This window comes from Podarcis bocagei (assembly GCF_964188305.1).
Source record: "Podarcis bocagei genome assembly, chromosome: 12".
Classification (NCBI taxonomy): domain Eukaryota; kingdom Metazoa; phylum Chordata; class Lepidosauria; order Squamata; family Lacertidae; genus Podarcis; species Podarcis bocagei.
In genome coordinates, this window is record NC_138137.1 from 26,942,873 (window position 1) to 26,960,915 (window position 18,043).

At 44.0% G+C, this 18,043-nt stretch overlaps 1 protein-coding gene and 1 long non-coding RNA gene across 3 annotated transcripts in view; one reads left to right on the forward strand and one right to left on the reverse strand.

Annotated features, from left to right (window-relative positions):
* Positions 1–9,102, reverse strand: part of SP4 (Sp4 transcription factor) — a 28,329-nt gene extending 19,227 nt beyond the window's left edge. Inside the window, exons 1-3 of the mRNA XM_081164550.1 lie at positions 8,611–9,102; positions 7,911–8,005; positions 6,079–7,612 (exon numbers count right to left, since the gene is read on the reverse strand). Of these exons, the coding sequence (XP_081020676.1) occupies positions 6,079–7,612; positions 7,911–8,005; positions 8,611–8,617 (1,636 nt within the window). The 5' untranslated portion in view covers positions 8,618–9,102. The remainder of the gene's footprint in view (positions 1–6,078; positions 7,613–7,910; positions 8,006–8,610) is intronic.
* LOC308570251 lies at positions 1,583–17,082 on the forward strand. Of its 2 annotated transcripts, XR_014001042.1 has the most exons (3): positions 1,593–3,459; positions 9,855–10,061; positions 15,025–17,082. It is a non-coding gene; the product is annotated as an uncharacterized lncRNA (long non-coding RNA). The 2 variants fall into 2 exon arrangements; XR_014001041.1 differs by lacking the exon at positions 15,025–17,082 and having other exon boundaries at positions 1,583–3,459; positions 9,855–10,024.
* Positions 17,083–18,043: the final 961 nt, after the last annotated feature.

Consider the following 18,043-nt stretch of genomic DNA (forward strand, 5'->3'; position numbering starts at 1 on the left):
AATATTGAAAACCAGCAGTAGCAAGTCCAGTTCTAACGTACAACCCAACTGTGCACATATCTTCAGTGAAAGCAACAGGGTTTTTTCAATGAGCTAGGTAACTGCTTGGATAATAAATAGTAGCAAGGGATTGCCTTTAAACCCTGTGTTATTAAACACAGTAGACAGTCTGTTTTAGAAGTGCCTCAATGATATGAGCTTTATTTATGAGCTCAATGTTTCCCAAAGATTGTAAGTTTAACCTGTAGTAGCTGAACTTTAGTGCTAGCTGTATCTTTGACACAGGAGAGCAAACTTCTGCTATTTCTGCTATGGTCTGCCACAGCTACTATTTTTGGAAGGGGAAAAAAGAAGGGGAGAAATTTGAAGTCAATCATTTGTGCCGTACAAAGCTAATGAATTTTTAGTGAGGATAATAGCATGGCAAATAAACTATGGCTTACTGAGACCACATAAAAAAGCAGTCTTGCACAGAATAATTTCCAACTTGGTTTTTCACTGTAACACCACACTGAGCTAAGCCAAGGTTTGACAGCATGTCATCTGAACTGGAACTCATGGTTAAGCTAACCATGAGCTGTAATCAAGGTGTGGTAACAACTCGTGGTGAGGAGAGAGCAAAACCACTCATTCCAGCATGGATGACATGCTAAGCCAAACCTTGGTTTACTGCAGCAGTAAAAAAAGACCAGGGAGGAGCTAAGTGGCAACATGCTCTCTCCAGGAGCCCATACAGTCTTGGTAAACCATGGTTTGACTTACAACATAATGTGAACCAGCTCAGGGTCAATGGGGCTCACATGAAATAATTAGGTTCTATAGTCTGGGCTCTAAACTGAGACAGATAAGATTTTTAATGGCTTGTTTTTTAAAAGTTCTATTTTTAGCGCTTTTCACTATTCCAAGGCCCCTTGTTTTCCATGTTTCTTATAGAAGAATAGATATATGGTAACTCTTCTTCTCAGTACTTAGGCAGCAAGATAGTCATCCAACTCAGACAAGAGTATAGGTTACAGAAGGCAAGCAACCAGACAAAAAGAAAGTATCTATACAAATGTTAACACATAACAGCGAAACAGTCCTGTCTTAATCTATATAGAAAGAACAAGCTCCTTAACAGACTTAAAGTTTAAATTAGATCAACAATAGTAGTAGAGCTACTATGTACTCTATTTATGAATCATCATAAGCAAGCTGATGCCCAGTTATATCAGTGAAAATGAACCTTTCAGAGCTGAAATACTAAGCACAAAGTAGAAAACCTTGTTAAACATACACATATAGACCTCGTGATATTTGTAATAAAAGGTGGTGATTAAAACTTTGATATTTGCCTGCATCAGTGATTGCTTTAATTTTCTGAAGTTCCACACTTAAAGCACAGGAAATGTATATGAGGAAAGGGGAATTAAAATTGGGTAAACAGATAATAGCTAAACAAAGGTCATTTTCTGAAACAGAACACCTGTGCTAAACAGGGAAATTAACTACATCTTTCAGCTAATTCTCTTTTAGTTTCAAATAATTTCCAGTTGAAGACTTGCTCTTCATAAGGAGATGATTCTGGATCACTTTCACCAATTTAAGTGGCTTGTGTCACCACTGAATTAACCATAATTAGTCCTTCTATTAGAATATGTAATATCACATTGCAATTTGAACAGAGGACTTAAACACAAAATAAAAAAAAAGTTTAAGTGATTAGAAAGTGGGAAAGCCCATGAGGGGTCAGCTAGTCTTGAGTGTCGTCTACACATAAGAATAATGAGGTAGCAGAATTACAAGGAGTAAAAGTTGACTGTCGCTTCAGATTCTGTTGGGATGATACCAGGTTTTGTTAGTGCTGCCATATGCAAATAGAAAGCTAGCGTGTTAGGGAGAAAAGTTCTAATCCAGCCTTCTTGCTGTTGTGCTAGTTTTCTATTTGTATAGAGGTTTGGGGTTTTTTGTTTTTTTTTTGGTAAAGCTATTATGGTAATTTTAACAAAAGTTGTCCACTTGCAATCTGAAGTACCACAATCCGCCCTAGCACCTCATTCTGTCAATGTGTAGCCAGGACTTGAAACTATCTAGTGCTTGTCCTGTAGGAATGAATTTGAAAGATGGGACTATGTATTATGGCCACCAGCCATGTGTTTTGGCTGATGGCCATAATATATAAGGAATCCTTATTCATAAAGTTGCTTACTCCTCACCATTAATAAATATAATGTACACTACTGAAGAGTAATAAATGGAGTCCTTAAGAGATTAGTATCTACTGCCACCTTGCTACTTCCTATGTTATCTAGGCAAGATGGAAATGCTGTAATAATGGTCATTATGTCCAAAAAAGAGGCCGCTTACTAGAGGTCTTCTATGTTCAAGAGACACTTTCAAACCCACTCTAAAAACAGGATGCTGGACTAAATGGGCCGCTGAACTGATCCTGTAGGCTCTTATGTTTATTCTACAGATGGGCATCTCTTACTAAACCAATAATACTGGTCCCACCATGGTTTAAAAATGAAGTATGTGAGAGACCAAGGTTGTTACTTCTGACTAAATCTACATGGTTTTAGCAAGGGAGTAAAGGGCGGGGGGGAGCGAAGTAGTGGAAAGTTATTGCTGACAGTAAAGGAACTGGCAGCAATCACCAATATGTGTACTGAAAGAGGCCTGGTCTGCTGAAGCTACACACCAGGAGTCCCAACATGGCACACCAGGATGCAATTTACAGCTTATGTCTACAAATGAACTTATATAGAACCAAGTTTGTAATGTTTTATTGAAGTTCTGTGGGGAGGAAACAGCTGTTTATACAGTCTCTGTACAACTTATCTACAATTCTCTCTTCATACATCAAGACAGTTACTTTTCACTTACTGTTATGGTGCACAGTTATGCCAAAGCAAAAGCCCTGGAAACAGCAGAGCCAGGTTTGCGATTAAAAATAAAATATTAAGTATTATATAATGCACACCATACATATTCAGCAAGGCGTCAAATCCATCAACCAATAAATTAAGGTGAGAGCAAGAGATCGGTTTTCAAAGATTCTCCAGCTTGTGGGGCAAGCGAGACATGACAGAAGCAGAATATGGGTTGCTGCCACATTCCTATAAAACAGGGATGAGGTTATTCAGTGATGCTGTTGAAAAGCATAGGAAAGTGAAAGGGGATCCTTTAAAAGAAATCTATCCCCAAAACTTTTCCTCCCAATTACATTCCTGCCGATCAGAAGACAAACATCTCGGGAGAAGGTTCAGTGAGAAATAAAAGTAAACAATTCAGTATCTACTACCACTTATTCGTCTTCCCTTTATAAAATTCAGCAGGACATGACAACTACATCCTGTCAGAACGCAACATATACTTAAGTCTCCAGGACATATATCAGAATTGAGCCCGACCTCCAGATGAAAACTCAAGTTATATGGAAAATGCTAGAACACAGATTGGGACGACTGAAACACAGTGGTAAGCCATGGCATCAGCTTTGGGCTTACGCACTACCTCCTTTCCTTGCCTCTCCCTCATGGCACTTAGAAACTTCCAAATTGTAACCTGCCTAATTATGCCAAAATGACCAGCTATAATTGCCAATAAACCACAAATGGTTTTTTTGGTTTTTGTTTTTGCTGCATGCAAGGGAAGGGAAAGGCAAGGCAAGGAGGGAACAAGCTTTATATCTGAGTATCCTTAAAGCAAAACAAGTTTTGAGGTTTATTTCAGGTATCACACACTTGAAGAGAAATGCTACTTTTAAGCAATTATTTAAGTATTCCTTTATTCAAGGGGGGTGGGGATAACTGGTTTCGAGAAATACCTCTTTGTGATTTACATGGCATGTAAATGCCAGCCCTCCATACATGTTATACCTACTTGTTTTCCAAGTTGGAAATGGGGCCAAACCATTATTCAATATGTTAAGTGTTCCACTTCTACAAACAATACCTTACTTTTACAGTGGTACCTCGGGTTAAGTACCGTATTTTTTGCACCATAACACTCACTTTTTTCCTCCTAGAAAGTAAGGGGAAATGTCTGTGCGTGTTATGGAGGGAATGCCTATGGGTGGCGGGGGGATCTGCTGCAGTCGTGAGCAGAGGATCCATGGTTCCCCTTCCTTCCCTCCTCCGTGACTCGCTTTGAAACAGAAAAGCGGGAGAAGAGCCGCTGAGTGGGGAGGAGAGCGGGGCAGAGAGCCTGCTTCTTTAAAGGAGCAAAGCGGGAGAGGAGAGGAGCCGCTTACACTTGTGTAAGCGGCTCCTGTCCGGTTGGTTCCTTTAAAGCAAGCAGGCTCTCTGTCCCTCTCTCCTCCCCACTCAGCTCGCTACATAGCAGCAAAGTTTTTCAGCTCGCTAAGCCGGGGATGAGCAGGGAGGAGGAAGAAAAGCAGAGCCTGCTTGCTTTAAAGGAGCAAAGTGGGAGAGGAGAGGAGCCTTCTCCCCTTATACCCCTCTTCTTCATTATTAGCAGCATCCTTCTCCACCCACCCCACACGTGCTGCTTCTCCTCTTATACCCCTCTTCTGCATTATTAGCAGCATCCTTCTCCACCCACTCCACGCGTGTTCCTTGTCCCTTGAGTGCTTTTCCTTCCCTCCCCACTTAAAACGTGGTTACAAAGCACGGCTCCACATGGATCCTCAGGATTTTTGCACTGGGTCACCCCAAATTCACCATCAGATCACATAGCATGTCCATGGCTACAGCTTGCACCAAAAAAATCACTCACCTACTGTTGCCTGGGGCCGCAGTGGTGCAAAAACGTGGTTACAAAGCATGGATCCACATGGATCCTCAGGATTTTTGCATTGGGCTACTCCAAACTCACTGTCAGATCACATGTCTGTGGCCACAACATGAACCACAAAAATCATACATCCACTGTTTCGTTTAGAATATTTTTTTTCTTGTTTTCCTCCTCTAAAAACTACGTGCATGTTATAGTCGGGTGCGTGTTATAGAGCGAAAAATACGGTACTTAATTCGTTCCGGAGGTCCATTCTTAACCTGAAACTGTTCTTAACCTGAAGCAGCACTTTAGCTAATGGGGCCTCCTGCTGCCGCCGCGACGCCGGAGCCCGATTTCTGTTCTTATCCTGAAGCAAAGTTCTTAACCTGAAGCACTATTTCTGGGTTAGCGGAGTGTGTAACCTGAAGCGTATGTAACCCGAGGTATCACTGTAATTCATTTCATTCACTAGTAGAATTATTATTTGCCATAGCAATTTTCTTGCACTAGGAACAATTAACTAATTCTACGAAGTTTCAGACACTGCAATCCTACATACAAGTTGTATCGTATGCAATCCCAACTGATTTTGACAAGGCATTAACTTGCACACGTGTTTCTACATCTTACAACATATTTTATATTTCTGTTTTGCTGGTTTAAAAAAAGATCTGCAATTTTTCCTCGGAGAATCAAATAAGCAGTCAGTTTGCATAGTGAATTCCAGGCTCCTGAACAGAATCAGAACAACATTAGATGAACACACACATTGTACATATTAATTCAGGTAATAATACATTCAATTATTCTTTAGTTGCAGGATATAGCTACATTCCAACTTAGGCATTGTAATCAAGACTTTTAAGTAGTGATTTATGACTTAAACCATGTACACATTTATTCACCCATTCACAAGAGACAGCTAAAATAATGAGACTAATTAGAGCTGCCAACCACAACTGTTGGTGAAAGACAAAAGTTGAGCACAAGCCAATGTAACTTTTAGTAGTGCAATCTGTAAGCTGTTTCTTATACTGTATAGCTGAAACTCAAGGTGCCACTTGTGTTCTCCACACACATACTAGGACTTTTTACTCTGGGACACTGGGGCTTCCCCATTTCCAACCCAGGCTCTTGCATCACCCAAAAACACATTCTTGATGGTCCAGGGACCCTCTGTTCCAGCAGTCAATTTAGTGCAAGCAAAAAGGAATCAGTATTTTGTAGGCATTGTTAATGTTGAGCATATATAAGCTACTGTTTTGCTATTGAGACTTAAAAGCAGAAATGCCCATATCATAGTAAAATATTATCATTACACCAATACCATCACTAAAGGATATTCTTAACAGCACTTACCAGCAACACTTGTAATGGTGACTGGAACTCCTTGCACTTGAACACCTGCAGCACCCAAGTTGGCTACACTTACTGTTTGAAGATTAGGCACTGAAGCAATCTGGGCAGCATTTAGCGTTATTGGTGTACCAGCAACAGCTACTGGTGCAATTTGAGCTATAGTACCACCACTTGAAGATACAGGGGTAATGGTTAGTTGCTGGGGCAATCCAGCATTTTGTACTTGAAGATTTGAAAGGCTTTGAAGATTTTGGACCTGTACTGTGTGCCAGCTGATCTGTCCTGATGGGGTTAAAGTTGGTGCTCTTATGAGAACTTGAGTTGGACTCACTGCTTGTAACTGAACATTTTGCAAAGGCTGCTGCTGAATTGTCTGAATAGTTTGTCCCGACTGGAGCTGAAAAGACTGTGGAGAAATAGCCTGAATGATCTGCTGCTGTGGCTGCTGGATCTGTATCTGCTGCAGAATAGGCTGACCTACTATTTGCACCTGCTGCAGTGAGTTTGTTTGATCCTGCACATTTTGCAATCCATTAGACTGACTAGAGTTCTGAGTCTCTGTTTCTGATGTGGCTGTTTGAGGTTCTTCAGTACTAGACTCAGAACTTGTTGCTGTGTTTGCATACCGGCCTGTTTCTGCTGTACTTACTAAAGTTTCACTGCTTGTAAGGGAAGTGGAGGCAGTAGTTGTGCAAGTGGAAGAAGGAGAATCTGGCATAGTACTAACAGCAGTGGTTGTGACAGGTGTGGACAGTAGCTGATTTCCATTGGAAACTCCACTATCACTGGACTGTGTAACCTGTCCAGTACTACCACTAGCAGCAACATTTATTACAGGTAATGCTAGAGTCACTCCTCCAATGTTTATAGGCAATGAAGTTACAACTTGTGCCTGAGTGCCGGCAATAGGCAGCTGCAATGGAATAGAAACACCAGGCCTAATCTGGACTGGCACTGTTTGATTTGCCAAGTTCTGAGCAATAATATTCCCAGAAGCTGTCCTATTTGTAGCTGTAAGAATAGCTTGATTATTTCCTGCAGGGATGAGCTGGATTTGACCCTGTAAATCTTGCAGAGTTGTAGTAGTAGCAGGATTGATCTGAATTTGTTGACCTTCTGTCGTTTGAATCTGTGGAATCACTTGGTACTGAACAGTACCTCCTGGATTCTGTACTTGTATGACTTGAAACTGTCCTGGAGTTGTCGCAGAAGAATTGCTTGTCTTCGTCTTTGAAGGGGATGCATTTCCGTTGTTACTACTGGAGGGACTTGCTGCACTAGAAGCAACAGAAGGTGCCTGTTGGACGTTGTTCTCTTTTGAAGTAGGAGGAGCAGCAGCAGCCGCAACAAGCTGCCAAGCATTTCCAGCAAGCTGAGTCGTTACTAATTCTAACTGTTGTGGCTGATTTTGAAGTTGCACCAAACCTTGGCTTGGATCTATAATAAGCTGCTGTCCAGTTGCTTGATTCTCACCAGGAGTCCCTATTTTGCTGCAAGTTGCTGCCAGCAGAGCCAGAGGAGAAGGCTGAGAATCCTAACAGAGACATAGTGTATTAGGAGATAAAATAGTACTTGCAAACTAAAAAGCAGTATCCTGAGTATTAAAGAATGCTAGAAAACATGACAACTGAACAAATGGCAATGAATAGCTTATCCAGCCAAAGGTTTCATAGCCCCCCACAAACATCTCTAGTAAATACAAGAAAACTTGCCCCTTCCCCAAACATGTCTAGGCCATAAAGACTTGTACTCATCCTATAAGCCACAAGGCAGTATCCCTTGAAATGAACTGAAAGTAATTAAGCCTTGCTTCGTTTCCCTCTATGTTTTACCTGAGAGGCTCCAGTTTTGCTTTTCTTATTGTTGTTGTTTTCAGCCTCAGGAGATTTCTCTCCCTCCGAGGGCATAGCTTCCTCCTTCTTTTGATCTACCAAAAGACAAAACAAACACACAACCTATTAGGCATAGCTGTTCACTTTGAATCTGCAACCAGGAGCAAATCCGTCTGGACATTCTCGCCAGCCCTCCATTCTTAACTCAGTCCATATTATTATTATTGCAGAAAAGGGAGTCCTAAAAAATAAAAAATAAAATAAAACGTGGTTTGGGAAACCCGGCCCACGGGGGGCTGGCGTGCGAACACCCAGAAAAAAAGGGGAGGCTTGATTGGTTTCTTGCTCTCGGAGACTGTAAGGCGGGCCGGGTGGGGGGGTGGGGGTGGTGGCGGAAAACCACCCACAGCCCTCCTCCTCCTCCTGCCCCTAAAGCATCTACGGCTACTGAGTGGCCCAGGATGCTTTAGGGGCAGGAGGAGGGAGGCGCAAGGGAGGGGAAAATGGGAGGAAACAGAAGCGAAGGAGGGATGGATGTGCACGGGGAGGGAGGGCCGGGAAGGAAAGGGGGGATGGAAGAAGGAGGGGCGGAGGGAGGGATAGACCGGGGGAGACGGAGGGACCCAGAGGGGACGGGGAAGCGGGAAGGCGCGCGGGGGCGTCGGCGGGGGAGGGAAGGGGCGGAGGGGGGGCTACGTACCGCTCATCCCGCATTAACGCCCGCTGAGGCGCGGCTGGAGGAGGAGGAGGAGGGGAGGGACGGAGGGCGGGGTGCTGGGGGTGTAGCGGCGGCGAGAAGGCCGGTCGCTGCCGGAGCTGGGAGGAGGAGCAGGCCGGCCTATTTTTCCACGAATGGCCGCCGCTGGGCTGTGGCGTAGGTGCCCGTCTCTCCTCCCGCCGTCGCCGCCAGCGCCTGATTGACAACTGGGAGCTGGAAGAGGGAGGGGGCGAGAGGAGAGAGAGGGCGCCGGGGGTGGAGGAGGAGGAGGAGGAGGAGGGGCGGGGCCCGGCGAGGCCTAGGCCGACACCCACTGAGGAAGGAACCCAAAGCAGGCTTAAGCCTCTGAGAGAGCAGGCGGCGGCCGGCCTGGCGGAAAGGGAGGCGGGGAAAGGGGAGGAGCCAGGGCGGCGCGAGCCAGGCCCTCGCCTTCAAATAGGCCGGCCGGCCTATACAGAAGAGCTCGCGGCTGTGCGAGGAGGGGGGCGGGTGGGCGTGGCTAGAGGGCGTATTGGGTGAGGGGAAGGAGCGGGGGCTATTAACCGCCCTTGTGAGGTGGCGGGGGGGATTTCTGGGGGGGGGGATTTGCGCGCGAAAGGGGAAAGGGAGGCGGGATCAAGGGCGGGGCGAAGCCGAAAGGTTTCTGTTCTCCGTCCGCCCCTCTGCTAGCCGCTGCCGGCGCTCACAGCCGCCGAAGCCGTTGATTGACAAGTCCAGGAGAGCCAGGCGACGAATGAAAAGGGGAGGCGAGAGCCAACTCGCGCGCCTGTAACTGACAGCGCGGGAAGGATGCGCTGCCGCAGACGCGCCCGCCCGCTGCTGGCGCCCCATCCTTCGGAAGGAAGGCCTCGCTCCTTAAACTGATCGGGGCAGCCCTATTAGTTCTTCTTTTAGCTAACCTAGACCGTTTATTTATTTATTGCCTTTGCTGGGGCGCGGGGAGACAGTCCCCCCCCCCGCAAGATACGAATTCAGAGGAGTTTTTTGGCGGGGGATAGGCGGGGCTTGAACCCTGGCTTGTGATTGGTTGTAGTGCAGCGCGCTGCATGTGGGGAAGTGTAGTGCTCGAGAGAGCCCGCGCGTGCGCAATGCTAGACAGGTGCTTTGCTGTAAATTGAACCTAGATTGGATTGAGGCTCCTTAATGTCTTGCTGTGAGCTGTCATTTCTCTGCTACACGTTGGAAGCGTGGGAGTTAACCTTGCTGTTTTTTTTCCTGAACTTTAGAAGGAAAGAAGAGTGCAGAATAAAGGTCATTTTGGCAGTTTTGTCTTTAGAAGCAGTTGGAAGCATCTGCAGCAGAAGTGGGATACCTGTGGCCTTCCAAAGCTTGCTGTAATACAACTCCCGTCATCCTTTCTGGCTGAGGCTAATAAAGAATTGGAGTCTTAACACCATCTGGAGAGTTGCAAGTTCCTTATCCCTGCTCTACAGGTTGAATTTCTGAACAACCAAAATCTAGAATATTCTTTCAGTTTGTTTATGGCAGGTGTGGCAAGGTCCAAACCCAGAAGACAGAAATATAAAGAAATTCAAATAAGAATTCCAACAAGGGTGTAGCAGGCACTCTGGTTTACATTTCTTCATGTTCATATACAGACTCTGGAACTGTTTCTTAGTTCAGGAGATGCCATGGTTCAGAAGGAAAGTACCCATTATGTGGTAGTTCCATGACTGGATCTCCTGGTGCTTTTTAAGCATGCAACTGTTTGTAGGAGGGGCTTTGCCACACACAGAAACACAGCATAGTAGCAGGGAGAAGGAATCGGATAACAAATTTCAGGTCCCCTATCTGCAGGTTTATGAGAATGATAGTCTGTAATTTCCTTGCATCTTGGGGGTCTTCTTAGGCAGTAGCCTATGTAACAACCTTCACTATCTTTGGGCTTCCAGGAGATTCAAGCCTCTGAGGTGAGATCTGGAGAACTTGTGGCTGCAAGCTCAGTTACTGTCCTGCTTTCACTGCCACATTTACCGCTTTGAGAGCTGTTGGAAAATGCCAACCCAGCACTATCCACTGATCTCATCTAGATGATCTGGTTAGCACCGTTTTATGCCCACCGTCTTCCTGAGCTCTGCAGTGTGCTTAATTAGTCATAGAATCATAGAACTGTAGAGTTGAAAGGGACACGAGAAGTCGCGCAGTCCAACCCCCTGCAATGCAGGAATCACAGCCAAGGCATCTGTTACTATTAGATATTAGTCACTTGTTTCACAGATGTCTCCAAGCAACTTAAAAACATATTTAAAAACATAACCGTAAGTACATTATAAAATTAACACATTCATTTAAAAAGGCATATAAAACATAAAGATATACAAAACAACGCCACCCACCCCCCCATAACAACCTCATGAAGCTTTGGCAGCATACTAACAGCACAAACCATCCTAAATCTGGTACTGAAAAGAAGTCAGCGAAGGCACCAGGCACACCTCACTGGGGAAAGATAGGGAGCAACAACTAAAAATACTCTCTCCCTTCTTATATTCTTCCGAGGTTTCCTCAGAGATGAGATTGGGAGAATGCCATCAGATGAGGATCTCAGGATATGGTTAGATTTATATTGGAAGAGGTGTTTCAGAAGATCCTGAGCCATAAAGAACTGTAAAGGTCGAAATCATAATTTTGAATTGGGCCCAGAATCATACAACCATATGATTCTAGCTGTAACAGAATTGGTGTTATGATATTGGTGTTTGCCTCAAACCGCTTAATAACTGGGCAGTTGCATTGTGCACTAATTGAAGCTTCTGGACCATTTCCCCATATGACGCTCATTGCGATAGGGCTATCTTGAGGTTGCCAGAGCATAGTTTGTTGCAACCAAATTATTCCTGTCCAGATATGGTCATATTTGGGCCACCAGTGTAAGCTGTTGGAAGACACTGGGCCTCAAGTAAGAGCAATGGATCCAGGCAAACCCATAAACTATGAGCCTGTTCCTTCTGAGACAGGCTTCACACCACTCAGCTGGTCAGAGGAACCACCCACTAACAGTATCTCAGTTTTGTTCAGATTAAGCTTAAATTTATCACCCTTCACCCAGTCCATTATTGCAACCAGGCACCAATTCAGTACATCCACTGCCTCACCTACAGAAAAGGAGAAGGAGTAACAGCTGTGTGTTATGAGCGCGGGTGGCTCTGTGGTTTAAACCACTGAGCCTCTTTGGCTTGCTGTTTGAGAGGTTGGCAGATCGAATCCGTGAGCTCCCGTTGCTCTGTTCCAGCTCCTGCCAACCTAGCAGTTTGAAAGCACACCAGTGCAAGTAGATAAATAGGTACCACTGTGGTAGGAAGGTAAACGGCGTTTCCATGCGCTCTGGCACTTGTCACAGTGTCCCGTTGTGCCAGAAGCAGTTTAATCTTGCTGGCCACTTGACCCGGATAGTTGTCTGTGGAAAAACGCCGGCTCTCTCAGCCTGAAAGCGAAATGAGCGCTGCACCCCTTAGTTGCCTTTGACTGGACTTAACCGTCCAGGGGTCCTTTACCTTTACCTATCGGCATACTGGTGACAACACACTCCACTCAGCAATTGTATGCAGATATTGAACAACATGGGGGACAAAAGAGATCTTCTGGCTCTAGTGAAGGCCTCTTCTGGAATGGTCTTACTACTGCCTCCTTCAGGTGGCCTTGGACTACTAGTTGAAGTGAAACGTAATTTGCACAAAGCATGTCCTAAGCCAGTGATGGCCAAACTTGGCCCTCCAGCTGTTTTGGGACTACAACTCCCATCATCCCTAGCTAACAGGACCAGTGGTCAGGGATGATGGGAATTGTAGTCCCAAATAAACTGGAGGGCTGAGTTTGGCCATCACTGTCCGAAGCCATTAGAAGAAACTAGCAAGGAAGATAGGTAGTTTTTTACTTTAATAGGAAATACCTTTCTGCCCAGGTATTTCTGCCCACCTTTAAAAGTGTGTGTAGATTCAATGTGAAGAGAAGGGGGCAGGTTCATGTCTACTGTCCCTTCACGACAACTTAAATCATGACCAAAATTCCTTTGATTAAAATCACACTTGGAGAGGAGGTTGCTTCCTGCTACTCTATACAGCAAAGTAGGCCAGGAGCATAGGCAGCTACTGCTGAATGTTCCAACATTCCTTAACGTAAAACCTTTTCTGAAGAATGATTGCTGCAGTTGCCACTTTTTCCTGGCAGGCGTCCTTTCCCATCAACAATTAGGAAATAGGCAGACTTCAACAGGTGATACTTTTCTCAGCATGGAGGTGCAGTTTGCAGGGTTTTCTCCTGCCATGCAGCTGTTAAAGGCACAAGCATTTTGCCGAGACAAACCCATGGAGGATAAGATCCATGGCTACTAGTCATAATGGCTATATTTCTTCCGGTATCGGAGCCAGTATGCTGTCTTATAGGCAGAATTCTTATGTTCATCTGCATGTCCATTGTGAGAACAACGCTGGACGTGGTAGGGCTGAGAAAGGGCTCTTTCTTTGTCCTTAAGTGGGGGAAAGTGGGCACCTTATAGTGGGGTACTGCAAGCTCTCAGATAAAGTATTTTGTAGCAAAAGAGATTTTTGTGATTCAGTTTCATGGGTAATTGGAACTTATGCTGAAATCCTATACACATTTATTCGGGAATAAGTTCAGCTGAAGACATGGTGATACTTCTGAGTAACCCTGCATAAAATCAGGCTCTACTTGCTAGTTTTCCTTTGTGGGGACAGTTCCATAATCATCATTGTATGCCAACACCACACAGGTTTCTCCACATGCTTAAAGAGCTGCAGTGTGGTGCTGAAATGAGCTGTCTGAATAATAAAGAAATACACATTGAGGCTACAATCCTATGCAGAGTGTAGGCATGTTTGATGAATCTGTTTCAGTGGGCATAGGAGTGCTTAACTGCATAGGAGCAGCCTGCCTGAAAAAGTACCTAGGATTGGTGTGCAGTACAACCTTTTAAAACCAAGATTCTGTTCATATAATGAAGGCTTAGTACAGTTTTAATTGCCACATGAAAGCACTAGCCTAGTGGCCATAGGCCCCAAGGAATTGCATGCAGGCAACTGCACCCAATTGTAGAAATACACACAATCATAGAAGTGCTGCTGCAGGAACTCTGTTCTACTTCTGCAAGCCACCCATTTATTTATTTTTGCAGGCTAGTAACTTTAATGGGGGCTTATTTAAAAGGCTGACCTATACCTTGCAGTATTCGCACGCTGCTAGAGATGGGCATTATCCAACTAAATCGATCCACTAATTACCATAATGACATGCACTTGTGCAACAGAACTTCCCCTCGCTCTCCTCTCCCTGTGCCCTCCACACAGATCACAGATCTGCCCTGGAGGAATGGGGGGAAACTCAAAACAGATTTAAGGAGATACAGGAATGCGTGGGGAGAGAAGAGGAAGAGCTTTTCCTTTGCATAGCCAAAAGCATTTCCACTAGAGGATCTGTTTAGTCAGATACTGCCCAGTGGACAGTGGTGGTTTTTTGGGGGTTTTTTTACATTGATTATTTAAGAATGTTTTAGAACATGGATACATCTCTAGGGCTGTAAGCAGTGTTAACCATGGTGTACTTCCATGAATGTCATAGCCAAATGTTTCAAAGTCTAGAGGTAATAATGTTTAGCAGTGACTGTAGACATGGAGTTACCGTGTTTTTCACTCTATAAGACGCACTTTTCCCCTCCTAAAAAGTAAAGGGAAACGTGTGTGCGTCTTATGGAGCGGATGCAGGCGGGAGGCTCTGCTCAGCGCTCCCTTTAAAGAGCCACGTGGAGCGTGTGTGCAGCTCTTGGGGGCTTTTCCCCGAGGAGGGAGAAGGGCTGCCCTTCTCCCTTCTTGGGGAAAAGCCCCCAAGAGCCGCACACACACTCTGTGCGCTCTTTAAAGAGAGCACGGCTCTTGGGGGAGCCTTCATCCCCCTGCCCGGGAGAGGCTGCCCACGGCTATCCCATAAGCCAGGACAGCAAGAGGCTATCCCAGAAGCCAGATCCCTCTTGCTGTTCTGGCTTCTGGGATTCAGAATATTTTTTTTCTTCTTTTCCTCCTCCAAAAACTAGGTGTGTCTTATGGTCTGATGCGTCTTATAGAACGAAAAATACAGTAGTTTCCACTAACCCATTTCAACCAACACCTCAGTTTTGAACACATTTAAATTGCAAGTGCCATTGACTTCCAGTCTGTCATCTTCCCAGGGTACAGCGGTGACTTAATGTTTTTCTAAAAAGGGGAAATTGAGAGCAATATCTTAAGAAAATGTCTTTCATAGTGGTCATGCTTGTTTTTTCTTTGATTGAATTATGACAGACACATGAGAAGTGCTTTTTGTGTGACAGAAAAAACAGAGTTTCTTCTTTTTTTAAAAAAAAAATCAAATTATAAATCATATCAAAATTCTTGCTTTTTCTTCAAGGTTTAGTTATTATGTGTGAGAGAAAAGAAAATTGCTTTCTGATACTCCTTGGAATTATGTGATGCTTGAAAACGTCGTTGCTAAGAAATAAAAGAGTTCAACCTCTCTTACTTGGAGGTGGGAAAAGAGCATGGCCATGAACAGATCTCCATCTGCCTAAGAAGTGCACCTTGATTTATGGTTGTGTGTACGTATTTTTTATCTTGGAGCACAAGCAGAGTTGTCTGACATCAAAGGCAGCTTTCTTAGGCTGCAATTTATTGTACTTTGCTAGCACCAGTAGCTGCATGTTTCTGCAAGCAATCCACAAAGGTGGACAGAACTAATTTGACACCATGTAACCCAGACACTTTAGTCTACCAGTGAAGAACTACTAAAGTGTTTTTATGTCAAAGTTGTATCTCCTATAATGGTAGATAACAACTGTAAACTACCCAGACGCTTCAACAGCTTTTGACTGCTCTGAAAGCTCAACAGGAAATCCTAATTCAACTGATGTGGTTTCCTGCTGAAATACATGTTTGTAATGACAAATGAAGGAACACTGTGCCAAAGCCATTAAGCTAGTTGCAGCGAAGACACCATTAAGCTAAAAAGATGGGTCTTAACACCCAGTCTAACTTGGTATACAAAAAACTTGTTGCATTATTTAAATGTTCAGAAAAGTGGGCATTAAAGTGAACTGTGAATCTGTGTATGCTGAAATATGCACATTAACAGCACACTCTATCTTCATTAAAATAAATGGAGGTTTGATCAGTTTAACAGGATGTGGTCTGAACTCTTGGAAGATCGGGGTGAAGAGCGATGAGAAAAAACAACCAATGCTGTACATTTGCCCAAAGCAAGGGACTACATGGAAAGCTTAATCTGTTATTTAATCTATATTGTTATAAATTCAATTTATAATCCACCTTTCTACATATAGCACCCAAGACAGGTAGCAACTGTGATAGTAATGCAAAAATAAAAATAAAAAGACAATAGCAACATTTTGTTAAGCATCAGTAACAGTACGATTGGAAAGAACAGATCAAACCACTCAAAAACACCAATGGTCACATTAAAGCATATTTAGGTAAGCTATAAATAAAGAAAAGAAACACTCATATTAGTTTGCCTGTCTTCCCAAGTGATGGAAGAAGAAAAGATCACCAGTGTTGAAACAATGATTCTTCAACATCAACTTCGTTGGACTGGTCATGTTGTGCGGATGCCTGATGATCGTCTTCCAAAGCAACTACTCTATTCTGAACTTAAGAATGGAAAGCGTAATGCTGGTCGTCAACAAAAGAGGTTTAAAGACTGTCTCAAGGCAAATCTAAAAAAATGTAGTAAAAACACTGACAACTGGGAAACACTGGCCTGCGAGCACTCCAGTTGGAGAACAGCCTTTACCAAAGGTGTCGTGGGCTTTGAAGACACTTGAACTCAGGATGCAAGGGAGAAACATGCTAAGAGGAAGGCATGCTTGGCAAATCCACTCCATAATCAACTTCCATCCAGAAACCAATGTCCTCACTGTGGAAAGACCTGTGGATCCAGAATTGGCCTCCACAGTCACTTACGGACTCATTGTTAAAACTGTTTAAGGAAGACAATCTTACTTGGCTACGAGTGATTGCCAAAGAAGAAGAAAGAAGAAAGAAAAGAAAACTGGTTAAATGAGACATTCACTTTTGAGACAAATTTATCACAATATATGTGTTTACTAGCTGACCAATAGACAGATACATACTTTATTTATGGCTGTTTCTTGTGTGTGATTCTTTGCTCCACTACGTGTATTGCTGCAATAATTTCAAAAATGTTACACAAATGATCACCCATCTGCTACTGTGAAGTTATCCCTATTTAACATAAATTTCACCTCTAATTATCATTGCCTGTAATTTTTGCATGTCATTGCCATTTCAACTCTTCTTTTTACATTGCTCCCAGCTAAGATTTCACTTCTTGTATCCAACAAAGTGGACTTGAGTCCACCAAGGGAGCCTATACACCCTTAGCTGAAGCATGAGTGCTAGAGTGTTCCTATCTCTCCTTCTTTGTTGGGCAGGAAGAAAAGTACTCCATATTATAAGGTAAAATTCACCCTGAAATATACTCAGAGTTGAGTAGTGATTTCATGCTCTTTATTGCAGCTTGTAGAAAACAGTGAATGAATTTTCCCCAAAACCTCTGGCTTTATATACATTATTTACACAATGGGTCCCGCATGATTGGCTGATTCTGCTCCCCTCCTGGAGCCTGACTGGGCTGCTCCTGCAGGCCAATCAGTAGCTGCATTCTAGGATCCTACCTGCCTATTGTTCTAGTAATAGGCTGATTCATTTCTTCCTGGGGCCTGATTGGGCGACTCCTGCAGGCTGCATTCAGGTTGCTGCATTCTAGGATCCTACCTGCCTATTCTAGGATCCAAGCTCAGTACATAAAACTACCTTACAGAGGACTGGCCCTGTGGAGAGAGGTTTGGAACGCTCCTTCAAGCATCCAGACCTTCCGCACCTGAGATGCCCACCTGTTGCAACATCCACTTTTGAGACACATACCGCCTCACAGAGCAAGGATTCCCCTCCTTCTGTTAGGGGAAAAAACACATGACTATGGATACCCACTGAAACCATTTTAACTCCATCACCCACAAATATTCGAGGCCCATGACACAGTACAATAGACTATACTGGGCCACCATGATAGTGATAAGCAGGCTTTCGGGATTCTGAAGATGCAGTCCACGTGGAGTCCCTGTGACTTATACTCCTAGATAACCACAGAGTGGTGGTGGTGGTGGTGGATGCGCTATTATATACAAGAATGTTCCCATTACCATACCTCACATCAGCCCACTCAACCGCTTCAATCTGTGGAATTGACACTACTACAGGTGCCACATGATACCAGTTCCACATTTGTAAGAACTCGATTTTTTAGCGTGCCAGTGCCTACACTTTGGAACTGCCTGTCTATTGAGATCAAGCAGGCACCTTTTTGTATTATTATTATTATTATTATTATT